This window comes from Penicillium argentinense, assembly GCF_028826775.1.
Source record: "Penicillium argentinense strain IBT 30761 chromosome Unknown utg000001l_segment0_segment0, whole genome shotgun sequence".
Lineage (NCBI taxonomy): Eukaryota > Fungi > Ascomycota > Eurotiomycetes > Eurotiales > Aspergillaceae > Penicillium > Penicillium argentinense.
The window spans coordinates 997685-1010062 of NW_026622660.1; the positions used below are offsets into that span (position 1 = coordinate 997685).

The 12378-nt window shown below is 52.9% G+C and overlaps 5 protein-coding genes across 5 annotated transcripts; 2 read left to right on the top strand and 3 right to left on the bottom strand.

Annotated features, from left to right (window-relative positions):
• Positions 1-166: 166 nt before the first annotated feature.
• Positions 167-1756, top strand: N7532_000308 (glycoside hydrolase family 15 protein; the record flags this gene model as incomplete). The annotated part of the gene is made up of 3 exons (XM_056612812.1): positions 167-389; positions 440-1250; positions 1306-1756. The coding sequence occupies 3 exons, from the start codon at positions 167-169 to the stop codon at positions 1754-1756; spliced, it is 1485 nt and encodes a 494-aa protein (XP_056480036.1).
• Positions 1757-2349: 593 nt separating this feature from the next.
• On the top strand, positions 2350-3779 carry N7532_000309 (uncharacterized protein; the record flags this gene model as incomplete). The annotated part of the gene is made up of 2 exons (XM_056612813.1): positions 2350-3101; positions 3152-3779. The coding sequence occupies 2 exons, from the start codon at positions 2350-2352 to the stop codon at positions 3777-3779; spliced, it is 1380 nt and encodes a 459-aa protein (XP_056480037.1).
• Positions 3780-4001: 222 nt separating this feature from the next.
• N7532_000310 (S53 family peptidase) lies at positions 4002-6395 on the bottom strand (the record flags this gene model as incomplete). Its single annotated transcript, XM_056612814.1, has 8 exons — positions 4002-4074; positions 4140-4282; positions 4343-4974; positions 5023-5113; positions 5160-5277; positions 5337-5807; positions 5857-6120; positions 6172-6395. 8 exons carry the CDS (start codon positions 6393-6395, stop codon positions 4002-4004), a joined length of 2016 nt encoding a protein of 671 aa, XP_056480038.1.
• An 896-nt stretch (positions 6396-7291) lies between these two features.
• Positions 7292-11493, bottom strand: N7532_000311 (Elongator subunit IKI3; the record flags this gene model as incomplete). The annotated part of the gene is made up of 5 exons (XM_056612815.1): positions 7292-8307; positions 8364-8643; positions 8696-8829; positions 8882-9150; positions 9203-11493. The coding sequence occupies 5 exons, from the start codon at positions 11491-11493 to the stop codon at positions 7292-7294; spliced, it is 3990 nt and encodes a 1329-aa protein (XP_056480039.1).
• Positions 11494-11938: 445 nt separating this feature from the next.
• Positions 11939-12291, bottom strand: N7532_000312 (cytochrome c oxidase VIIc family protein; the record flags this gene model as incomplete). The annotated part of the gene is made up of 3 exons (XM_056612816.1): positions 11939-11964; positions 12025-12057; positions 12117-12291. The coding sequence occupies 3 exons, from the start codon at positions 12289-12291 to the stop codon at positions 11939-11941; spliced, it is 234 nt and encodes a 77-aa protein (XP_056480040.1).
• Positions 12292-12378: the final 87 nt, after the last annotated feature.

Sequence of the window (12378 nt, forward strand, 5' to 3'; positions counted from 1 at the left end):
CGTTGAAGATCTCCGTCTGTTGATCCACTGGAGACTCAAGGTTGGGAGGTAGCATGCCCCGTGGGGCGGATGGAGCTGGGGTGATGGAATCCGTCATAGCTGGAGGATATAAGTTGGAAGGGAGGTCCTGGATGTGATGTGGAACAGAATCGTCTTTCTTGAAAAAATGGTGGGCTCCAACATCTTGACTCTCGCCCTGCTGGCTCCAGCAGCTCTATCCTCTGCCGTGCACCCCTATCGCCGCCAGTCCGGCCTGGACGGCTTCATCCAGTCTGAATCCTCGGCGGCCTTGCAAGGAATCCTGAACAACATTGGTGCCAATGGATCCGCTGTTCCTGGTGCAGCTGCAGGTGTCGTTGTTGCGTCGCCCTCCAAGTCGAACCCCGACTGTGAGTGAGATCTATACTTCTCTTTGAACCAGTCACTAATACATATACAGACTTCTACACCTGGACTCGCGATGCCGCTCTCACACTGAAAGTGCTCATCGACCAATTCCTGGCTGGCAACAACTCCCTGGAATCCCTCATCCAGCAATACATCACTGCACAAGCAAAGCTCCAAACAATCTCCAACCCATCCGGCGACCTCGCCAGCGGTGCCGGGCTAGGCGAACCGAAATTCAACACCAACATCAGCGCCTTCACCGGCTCCTGGGGCCGACCTCAACGCGACGGGCCCGCCCTCCGCGCCACAGCCCTAGTCGCCTACGGAAAGCACCTGCTGTCATCAGGCAAACAGTCCGTCGTTAAGGCCAACATCTGGCCACTGTTGCAAAATGACCTCAACTACGTTGCGCAATACTGGAACCAGACCGGCTTCGATCTGTGGGAGGAAGTGCAGGGATCTTCGTTCTTTACGATTGCGGCTCAGCACCGCGCTCTGGCGGAGGGGAGTGCTTTCGCTCAGTCGCTGAGTCAATCTTGCGAAGGCTGTGATTCCCAGGCTCCGCAGCTTCTTTGCTTCCTTCAGGATTTCTGGAATGGCACGGCTGTTATCTCGAATTTGGCTGATGATGGTCGCTCGGGTCTGGATGTCAACTCTATATTGAGTTCGATTCAAATCTTTGACCCCAGTGCCTCGTGCGATGATATCACCTTCCAGCCCTGCTCTGCCCGGGCCTTGTCCAACCACAAGGCAGTCGTTGACTCCTTCCGCTCGATCTATGCCGTGAATAATGGCAAAGAGGCCGGAAGTGCGGTGGCTATTGGTCGTTACCCTGAGGATACCTACCAGGGCGGCAACCCTTGGTAAGTTCATCTCCCTCCTCTTCTTAGTTGCAAATACTAACATCAGCAATGATAGGTACCTCGCAACCCTCGCAGCAGCAGAACAACTCTACGACGCTCTCCACCAATGGAAAAAGCAAGGCTCTCTCACCATCACGCAGACCAGCCTCCCCTTCTTCCAAGATCTCGACTCGACCGCCCGCGTCGGCAACTACTCCAGCTCTTCCGCAACCTACGCCTCGCTCACAGGCGCAGTCAAGACCTACGCCGACGGCTTTGTCTCTGTCGTGCAGCAGTACACTCCTAGCAACGGGTCACTGGCTGAGCAGTTCGCTCGTGACAATGGGATCCCTGTCTCGGCTGGGGATTTGACCTGGTCTTATGCTGCTTTCCTGTCTGCCGCTGATCGTCGTGCTGGTGGTGTGCCTGCGAGTTGGGGCGCGTCTGGAGCTAAGAGTGTGCCGTCGCAGTGTCAGGGTGGGTCGGCGACTGGGTCTTATTCGACTCCGTCGGTGGGTTCTTGGTGAGGTTATTTCCATGGTTTAGATCGGGGGTGCTAAGTGTATATAATGGTTTCCATTTGGGTGAATTGAAGAGTGTATGGATTGAATTGGAAATATTGAACATTAAACACGGTTCGATGCGATCCAATTCAGCGATAAGCTTATAGAAATTCAGTCTCGACTATTGAGTTTCTATCACTGAGTGCCGTGGCTCTGTATGTAGATGTTACAGTAAACAACTCTAGCCGGGATGCTCGTAGACGCAGCAACTGCAGCGATGAGACTGAAAATAAAGTAATTGACTCCCTGTGGTTGTGAAACTAATTGATTTGCAGATGGGCACCTGAATAATTTTGCGCGTGTAGTACCACGCATCCATGCTGAGGCTGTGTTAGTAGAGAGATGTCTCACCTGAATACGAGACTCCACTCGGAGCCTCATCGTCGGCCCCCATCGCCCTTCCCACTTTTCCCTCTGCACCACCCATCTCTTGTTCTTCTCGCCAAGCTGCAGTCTCCTCTGTTCTGTGTGCTCTGTCTGTTTTCTTTTTCTTCTCAGCAGCCCTGCAGGTACCACTCATTGCCTTTCCCACTCAACCCCGGAGCCCACCTTGAACCATGGGCCACCCAACGGACGATCCCAGTCGCAGTCGCGACGATCCCCCCACCTCCTCCTCCCTCTCTCTACACACCCTCGAAGACACCACCGACCTCCCCCCTCCCTACACCGACGAGCCAGAACTCGCACCAGCCCAGCCAACCCCACATTCCACAGCCAGCCACTTCACTCGCCCCCTCATCCTAATCGACAGCGCCTACCACCTCCCCGGCGCCGCCGAAATCCGCCCCGAAGACAAGCGCGCCGCGACAACATCCTCGATCCTCTCGCGCGATGCAGAAACCCTCTACCGCGCCATCCGGCGCCAGATGAAGCTGCCTCCGCGCCCAATCCTTTCAGTCCGCGGCACGCATTCCGAGAGCAGTAATGACGGCAAGAAGAAGCAGAATAATACTGTGACGGATTTCCAATTCCAGCTGGACCTCGCCGAAACCATGTTAACGGGCTGGGAGGCGGGACAGGGTGATGGGATTGCGAATTGGTTTACTGCGTACGTGAATAAAGACAATGATGAGATGCTCGCGTATCGTGGGGGCAGACTCCGGTCGCGCGCGCACACGCCGAAGAGCGCGAAGTATGGCGCTATTGCGTTGGAGGATGATAGTGATGCGCGGCTTATTGGGGCGGATGCGGAGGCTGGGTCGGAGAGTCTTTCTGCGGTCGATCGTGAGCATCATGTTTTGAAGCATATTGATGCTGATTTGAAGATGTGGTGTGAGCGGTATTGCCAGGATCCTACACCTGTGAAGTCGTATGTATCCCCCTTATATTTCTCGGAGGCCTTGCTAACTTATTCTCTAGATTTACCCTCCACCGCCACCTGAAAGCATTCAACAAAAAGACATTCACCAATGCCCTCGAAACACACATCCGAGACCTCAACTACCGCGGCAGCGTCACCTTCGACCAATTCTCCGCTCACGGCTCAGTAACCGTCTACTCCCCACACTGGATCAACCGACTCCGTCTGAACCGCTTCGTATGGTGGACAGTCGTCATCCTGCAGCTATGGATCATAACCTGGCCGATAATCTGGCTCATGGAAAAACGGTACGAAGTCGCCTCAACACAATGGAACGCAGCCCTCGAATCCGACGTCACGACCGGACTGCGTAACTGCTACGCTCAAGGCCGGGATGAGTCTCAACTTGCTGCATTCTGGGCCCCGGCTGTGAAGCAGGCGGCATGGACTCGACGACAGGGCGACTGTGCCCTGTTGACGAGGATCGATGCGGAACGTGTGCAGGGTTTGACGACGGAGCAGTTGCTTGGGCTAAGAGAGAATGAGTCGGCCGCGGAGATTGAACGGCGTGAGCGGGTTAATCGTGGCGAGGGAGGGTTTGTTGATGGGATTATTGGGTTGGCTAGGGGTGTTTCGGAGATTCATCAGGATTATCGGCTTCGTATGGGATGGGGCGGAAGTTCCTAGCGAGTGCCCGGTTTACAGGGCGTGTAGCAAGCGGACGTTCCTTGATCAGGTTCCTTTGTTGTCAATCCATGTTTCTTTGTTTCAGCTCGCTTCTCCTACTCAATATTCTTCTCCAGAGACAGGTTAAGTGTAACATCATACGTATATACATCGAATATCATCATTGTCATGTACAGTAAGATCCACATATCTAATACCGCAACGGTAATCCCATGATCCAACTCACGGCAAGGACAGGAAAAACTCCTTCATTTTGGGATAGTTCGGAGTCCCCAGACCAGTAGCAGGATCCCATCTAGAATGATCGTTAGCCATCTCTGTCCCCGCTGCAGATAAATAATAGAAGACTCATTAACATACCCCTCAATAGCACTAAAGCCATAAGTCCCACAACCAGCATTCGTCCCATTGGTAATATCATTCAAGACCTCGGGATGAGCATAAAGAACAGGATTAACGAACCCAACCGGACCCTTTCCCTTAGCAAGCCGCTCCTCATTAATCTGCAATCCCAAAATTAGCTCAGAAATGCCCCACCCACCAACCTCTGGGAATCAACCTACCAAATTCAAAACGGACGCAAAAAGCGGCGACGCAAGACTAGCCCCATAATAATGATGCTTGACCCCACCAGTATAAGCCGGAAACCTCGCACCATTCGCCGAGACATCCGGATAAGCCCCCCCAATCCGATTATACAAACCACTCGTCGAATTAACATCAACCTGCAACTCCTCATAAAACGGATAATCAAGGCCCGCCTTCTCAAAGTACTTCTTAACACTCTTCTTCTGATAGCCAGGCTGTGGAAAGTAATTCGAGAACCCGCCAGCTGAACTGAAATTGCTCGCCGTCCCGCCGAGATTGACGTGCATGACACTCTCTTCGTCGTTGACCGTTTGATCTGGGTAGATCATCGTGCCCCCTACGGATGTCACGTACGGACAGTTGGATGGGTATTGCGGGTTGAATATTTTTTGGTCTGGACCTAGACAGCCGTTTGCGCTGCCGTCGCCGGCGAAGGAGGCGACGCCGTAGTCGCCGGATGCAAAGAGGATTGAGTGGCCCTGTAGTCCTAGTTTCATGAATTCGTTGCATTGCCGCTTTGTGTAGCTCACTGGGAGGTCAGCTTCTGCTTGGCCGTAGGAGGCGCTTATTACGTTTGTTGGTTTGTAGATGCCGCATTGGAGTTTGCCTGGGTAGTTTAGTATGGGTGTGGCTGTTGGTTTGTGAGAGGGATTACCTTTATAGCCGCCTTCTCGGTTATCTGGGTAAACAGGGTCGATGGAGGGGTTGTTTCCTGTTTCGCCGTAGGCGCTGTATGTACAATATGACTGGGGGAATTAGCGGAGTCGGATGAGACTGTGGGAGAGGACATACGCCGTCGAGAGCGTCGAGGAATGTGTTGAAGAGGTTGGTTGTTGCCACTTCCTCAGGCTCATAGAGCTGGTCGTCGACCTGGTACAGAGTCACGGATTGGGGATAGATCAGGGAGTACCTTCACCGTGTTAGCATTTCAGCGTTCAGACTTCTGGCAGAATAAATATATTAACTTACGCCAGATCAATATCGATATTCGATTCGCCCGTATTCAACGAACTGTCTGACGGCACAGAGAAATTTGCACCATCAATCAAAGCAGGAATAGGATAAGTACCCTGCGGAACCCAGCGCGCATGGTCCTTGTAGAACAAGTCCAGATCCGACTTTGCAAAGTAATCGCCCTGCTCATAGAGACCCAGCGAATTCTTCTTGGATGCCTTGGTCGCATCCGGGATCCCGTACAGGGCCTTAATGCAGGTCGGGGTCATGTTATACCCACATCCCTGGAGATCCGAGGAGAGGGATAGTGCCTTAGCTGGAATTGAGTACTTTGCTTCGGTTGAGAAGACGCCCTCGAGACTGGGCTTGCTGTGGGCAAGATGCGAGGCACGCTTTGTCTTCTTGTGTTTCTTCACAACGGGTGTCAACTTGATGCCTGGGGTAATGTAGTCAATGTGGCCCTGAAGATGGTCGGGAACGTGATATCTGCATTGACAATTAAATATGATGAAAGATCGGGGTCTCGCTGACGTACTTATCACAGCCAATCTTCATACCCTCGCTCGCAACATGCTTATGCTCATAGAACTCCGTCATGAATAGTTTTTCTGCCTCGTGAGCATAGGCATCGAATGCGATCCAGCCTTTGTTGTCCGAGTGGACGACCCTCGATGGATCGATTCCAGACGAATGGAGCCACTCTCGCACTTGATCAACTGCTTGAGCCGATGGTGCAAACATGTCATGTACTTCATCGGCAGTCCAATATTGCCCATACCTCGTTGACGACGGGTTAGAGCTGGACAGCATTAGCATGATTCTTCTCCAAGCAAGACACAGCAATACTCACACATCCATCAGAAAATCATATCCCTTCTCCAGATTATTCTGTGTCAATCCAATTCGCACCGGTAGCATAGCAGACTTCTCAACTCGATCACCTCTCACCCAGTCATGAGACAGCCGTTCTCTCTTCTCGTGCAAAACATGCCTACGATTCGTAGCGTGAGGAGCCGGGACAGCGCCGACAAAGGCCGCAGCAGCCAAAACAGCAAGAATTTGACTGACCAACATCGCAATGCACTGTCAAGGTCCCTTGGGGTCAATGAGTACCGCTTCACCAACGCGGGGCCTACCCCTAGAAATACTATCCTCGGATGACAGCAGGGCATCACGGCAACAGCCATCTCCACCAAATTAGGCGTGCAAAACAGCCAATTTGCGAAGCAAGAGTTGATTGGGTCCGGCACGAGTATCTGCATGGGGCATGAGACACATCGAGACACTATCCCGAATCCCGCTTAAATCCATGAGGGGTGTGCAGGGCAACATCACGCGTGGCTTTGGTCTTCAACAAGGCTAAGCAACGGCAGCGGAGACCATGTTTCGGCAATCGCTCCACTCAAGCAAGCGATGGCTGCTAGCGTAGTTTAGTTCGCAGCTGGAGAATACTTATCACCCCGCTCCGACTGGGTGCATTCCCCGGGGAATCACCAACTACCAGTGAACTTACCAATAGAGAACCCAGCTCTGCCGACCCAAATCCCGCTAGCGAGGCTTATCTTCAGGGATGGCCGGTGGTGCACTATGCACTACTCCATGTCTGGGTAATATGAATGAGGTAGGATTATGCAAGGGCGGACGTCCGACGGCTGGGAAATGAGCCGATTCAACTACCCGGTCTCCATCGGATTTGGCTTAGATGAGGGGCTCGTAGTATCGAGGGAAATTGGCTGGGCTTTTATTGAATTCTAATGGAATGGAAATAATGTACTTTTTAAGTTTGTTGTTGTTTGTGCAGGAAGACTCCTGCAGGACCAACCACCCCTAAGTCAGGTAGATGCACGAGCTCTGAAACCCGAAAATAAACAAACAGAAAACATCGTCTAGTGATATTGTTTACTCAGTCATCGAATCATACGACATGTAGACATAAACAGCATGCTGTACCTAAGCTAGGCCTGGGCAAACTATGCCAGCAGGGAAGACTTCTTCATCTCCTTAAGAACAGGCGGCGGCTTGACGCGCGCTCCTCCCTCGAGGAAATCCAGGCTCTCCGCAAGAACTGCAGACCCACCCCGAAGAGCAAGAGAAGGCTCCTCATAGATTCCATCTTCGCCTTCCTCAGGCTTCGGTGCTTCAACCTTCTGCACCTCGAACACATCATCACGGCAGTCGGCGCACATCTTCATGACATCCGCCAAAGCCTTCTCAACAGCCGCGGCGCGCTCGCGCATCCCACGACGCAACAGGGCGTCGACGAGCGACTCGGCTTCCGGGACAGCCGTGTTGACTCGCTCGATAAGACGTCTGATGCTGTTGACGAGGTATTCTTCTTCGTAAACAGTACCCTTACGGCCCTTAGCGCGCTTGCGCTCCTCGCGTCGGCGATTACGGGACGTCTGTCGAGACGCGCCGGTCTTGCCGGTCTTGCCGGTGTACCGCGTGAACATGGTGCGGCCGGCCAGAGTGGATGTCTCGGTCGGGGCGAGAGAAACGTTGTCCGGGATATCGACACCACCTTCGCCGCCGGTTGGGTCTCCTCCGTAGAAGGCGAGGGGATCTTCGGCGCGGAGTTTGCGAAGTTCACCAACGCGGGGAACCTGGGCATTCAGCTGATTCTTGCAGTCGGCAAGGAGATCGGTCATGGAACCCATTGCCTCGGCGAGGCCAGTGTCGACGATTTCCTCGACCAATTCCTTCTTACCATGGAGGGTGAGGAGACGAGCTGCATCGGCGAACTTCGAGCCGCGGCACAGGAGTCGTGCGGCGGTGACAATGTCGTGCAGGTGTTCGGCATAGACAATTGCCGCTGAGATGTAGTCGCGGAGTTCGTCGGTGAGTGTCTCGGCGAGCTCGGCTGTGTGCGCAGCCAGTTCGCTCTCTGGGAGATCGGCCATCATTGCACTGTACAAAGATTCGCGCCACATGTGGGCAAGCTTGTAAGACTTGCGAGCTTCGTCGTAAAGTCCCAACGATTCGTAAGCTAGAATGTAGGTTAGTCAAGACCGTATTTTCAATCAAGGACGCTCTTATACTCACCAATTGCTGCATCCTTGTGCTTCGATTGGTCTGTGAGGTATTCGGCATAGAGGTGTGTGATCTCCCTCTGCTGCTCTGGCTGGTACTTGTACACTTCCAAGGCCTCCTTGTAGAGGACGTGCTTGATAACATAGGACCTGAGTTCCTCATGAGCAGCAAGAGTAAAGAGATGTTTCAAAGCCTTTTCGAAGCGGGAGAGGTGGTTGTCGATTTCAAATTGTCGTCGGGTCTCGGGCAGCTGCTGCAGCTTACGAAGGAATGGAAGGTATTCTCGGGGGTCCTTTTGGAAAATGTCAGACAATTCAATTGCACGGGTTGACTCAAATGCTTACCATCTGTGCTTGCTGAGCCACCAGAAGAGTGAGCTCCAGATCGTAAAGTCCCAGAGCGTGAGAGTAGAGCCGATTGGCATCTGTCAAGAAGCACATGTGCTCAATAGCATCATCAGCTTGTTCGGGGTTTTCCACTGTCGCAATTATTAGTTACAAAGCCTTTTGTATTTCTTAGAGTGAACTTACCTCGCAATCCAGCAACGAGTTCCAATCCTGCTGACAGATCAGGCGGCGACTTGCACACGTGCGCTGTGACCAGGTTCTGTAGATTGGTATCCACGCGGCCTTTGAGGACTGCTAGGAAAGCATCACAAATAGAGTTGACCTTGCTAGCCTTGCTCCCTGGGCTCTGAGTAGAAGGCGCAGCTGGCGCATCTGGCTTGGCAACAACGGCCGACTCCAGCTTGGATATCTTGAGGGTGTCTTTGTACAATGTTTGCGAGACATCCTCCTCCCTAGACACTACATTAGCAGGTTTTCATGTTGCTTGTTGGTGGCGGTCCTTACTTCAAACGAGAGAGGAAGTCATCAATGAAATCAACCTTCTTCACTTGCTCAATGAATAGCTGAACGCTTTCCATGAATTGCTGCGGGGCATAGTCATGGAGAATGTTCATGTCGACCATCTGGCTGCGGCATGCAAGGAACGCGGATCGGTATTTCTTCTGGTCGATGAAAGTTCGGATACCCGCCAGCACCAGAGCGCGAGGATAAATGGTCTCGATGTTGCCTCGGGGTGCTTGGAGGACGACGGCAAAGATTGAAGGAATAACCGATACCAGCTTCGATCCTCGTTCAATGCTTCGGCATCTCTCATCTGTCTCAGGTGTGTCTTCGGGGACTTCCATCTCATCCACACGGTTTAGATGAACAAATTTGAGAAGATGTTGAGAGGTGGTGAACAGGAGGTGGGATGGAGTCACCAGGAAAGATGTGCAGTTCTTTGCCAGAACACGCTTATTCGCGAATAGCGTTCCTGTTCTCGTTAATGAGATGAGGATTTTCTCATCCTCCGAGATAGACACGGCCCGAGCAAAGGGGGTGTCAATGCTAGGGCTCTCAGTCCACAGATCGACTGCAGCGTCTCCTTCAGACCCGGACGGGATGCTGGAATATGTAGCACCGCTGATTGGCTTATGCGAAATCCACAGGCTATCATGACCAATTCCTGGGAAGATCGAGGAGAATCGGGTACCGAGAGCCTCATGGATGACCTCAGTAGAACGAGTCTCCAGCATCGTTTTCTCGATGATGGTAGAGTTTGGCTTGGGCTCCCTAAGCACATAAACTTCATTTTCGTCCACAAATGCGATCTGCCTGGGACGGCTAGTTGAGGCGTCGGAGAGTGGGTAGCTTGACTCGAGAATAGGGACAGGAACCGGGCGGCTCTTCAAAGCCCACAAGAAAATAGAGAAACTGTCCTTCATGAGGACCGCGATGCGGGTACCTGACTTGCTGAACGCAACATCAATGGCATTCGAGTCTAATGCCAGCTCATTATGAGCCATGGGAGGTGGCACACCCGCCAAGCGAAGGGGAGTCAGTTTCAGGTTTTTTCCATCGATCACAGCAACGGCGCCGACATCATTTGGAATCACAGTGGAGCCGTGGTTGATATCAAATGCAAATTCCAAGTCCAGGATAGATCCCGAGGAGCCAGCCACAACACGCAGTGCATTTTCCAGATGCCATTCAAAGGAAAATGGGAGGGAGGATTCAGGATCACTGACAATCGGGATCTCCTGCTTGAGATAATAGTAGTAGTTGCCTGTGGTCCACAGTTGGACGCGATCTTTGAATCGGACAGCCAGCACGGTCGAATCGACATTCCATGAGAGTTGGATGTGCGATCCCCAGGATTGGCGCTCATTCTCTGTGAGGCGCAAAGTGAACTGGCCATGGCGAAGGCCATTCCGTTCAAAGAAAACAACATCAACACGATCCTCCAGTCGTTGGCTTCCTGCAATCAAATTTCCAGACGGCCGCCAGCTCAGGGCCCCTTCGAGTCCATCAACCGGCTCGCTGACACTATCAAGCGTACCCTCTCTGGAGTAAACGCGAATCGCCCGACGAGAGCCTTCTTCAATACTGTTCACGGCAACGTAGGCACCGTCACCTCGCCAGCTGATGGTGGTTCCAGCATCATCGTTGCTGCTCAGCTTTCCCTCGTCAACCTTCTCTGGTACCGTAGGATCCCGAAGGGCCTTGGCTCTCTTTCCCTGGAATTGCGTCTCTCGCTTACCCCAGCCAACAGACACGTGCTGGGAAGATTGAAGATCGGCTTGGGCCAATGTGATTTCAGCAACATTCTCGAACTCGCGTGTCATGTAAAGAAGAGTACGAGCTCTTGTCGTAATAGCAAGCAGCTCCTCATCAGGCGACCATGCAGCAGCGCTGATGCCGACATCCACAGAGCCCAGAATCTCAATTTTGTCTTCGCCGGGGAGGGGTTCCTCGCGGACCATGACAATATCACCACCCTCGAGCACCAGACATGCTGTCAGGTTATCGGCAAAGTAGTGCAATGACAGAATCCGGTCACAAGACAAATCCGGCAACGGGCAGGGCGCATCCCAGGAGGCCAGAATCTCGAGCGCATCGCGGCTGAGCGGGTGGTCGGCGGGATCATCAGCCTGGGTATCAGGCCGCTTCCTTCGCAGCTCGATAATTGGGGCCTGCTCTGTCGGACCAAAGGTACAGACGACCGAGTCAGACGAGGTGTCCCAAGCCGTGGCCGTCAGAGGCAGATCACTCTGGACCTGCGTCTCCCGCAGCCAAACATTTCGCAGGTTGCGCATCTTTCACGGGTATCAACTTTTTTTGAGGGCCCTCTTTTTCTACCCCGCCATGGGACGGTGAGATCGGACGGGCGCGTAGAAACAAGAAAATTCGAAAAAATGCCCGCGAATCTCTGACCACAGCTTGTCCTCCAGTCTGGGAGAGCGGGCAGATGTGCGGCTGGCGACGTGGTTGTGGATGTTGTATCAAGGCCGAACCACAGATTTTAGATTTTCCACATCCGCTCAGCCAATGACTTCATTCAGATTTCAACGTCGCAGGAGCTACATTCTACGCGCACTACACGGCTACAATGGCACGATTTTCGGGTGCAAAGAAAATCCAAACTTATTCTCTAGCTTTGTACACGATTTGCAGCGGCTTGGTTGCCTGATCAAAAACTTCCACCGCGGAGGTTGACCATTCCTCCTATCAGGATCACGCGGGTTGCACTAGTAAAACAGCTTATTTGGTCTTGTAGGTTTGCCAGACTATATGATAGGAATCGTTAGCACCTCTCTGATAGAGAGTCGGGTCAATTGAAAGCTTACCGGCAATACCGAAGGGAGCACCGAAACCGGCAACTAGATGAGTCTTCGAGTTAGCCCTGTCGCGATCTGTCGGTCAATTGCGGACTACTCACCCATGAAGGCCCAGTATCTCCAGAAAAAGTGCTTGGTCAGAGGGTTGAAGGGGATATTGGTACGGGGACCCTCGGCGTAGTGGTAGGGGCTGCCGAGCTGGGTGCGAGTGGTGGAGAAGCCACGACGGGCAGCGACGGTGGCCAGACGGGCGCGGACGGCGGAGGAGGCGTACATCTTCGTAGATAGTGTGAGCTGGTGCATGAGAGAGTCAGAATATTGCAACAGTCACCCACCTTGAGGTACTGAGAGGAGAGAGCGGAC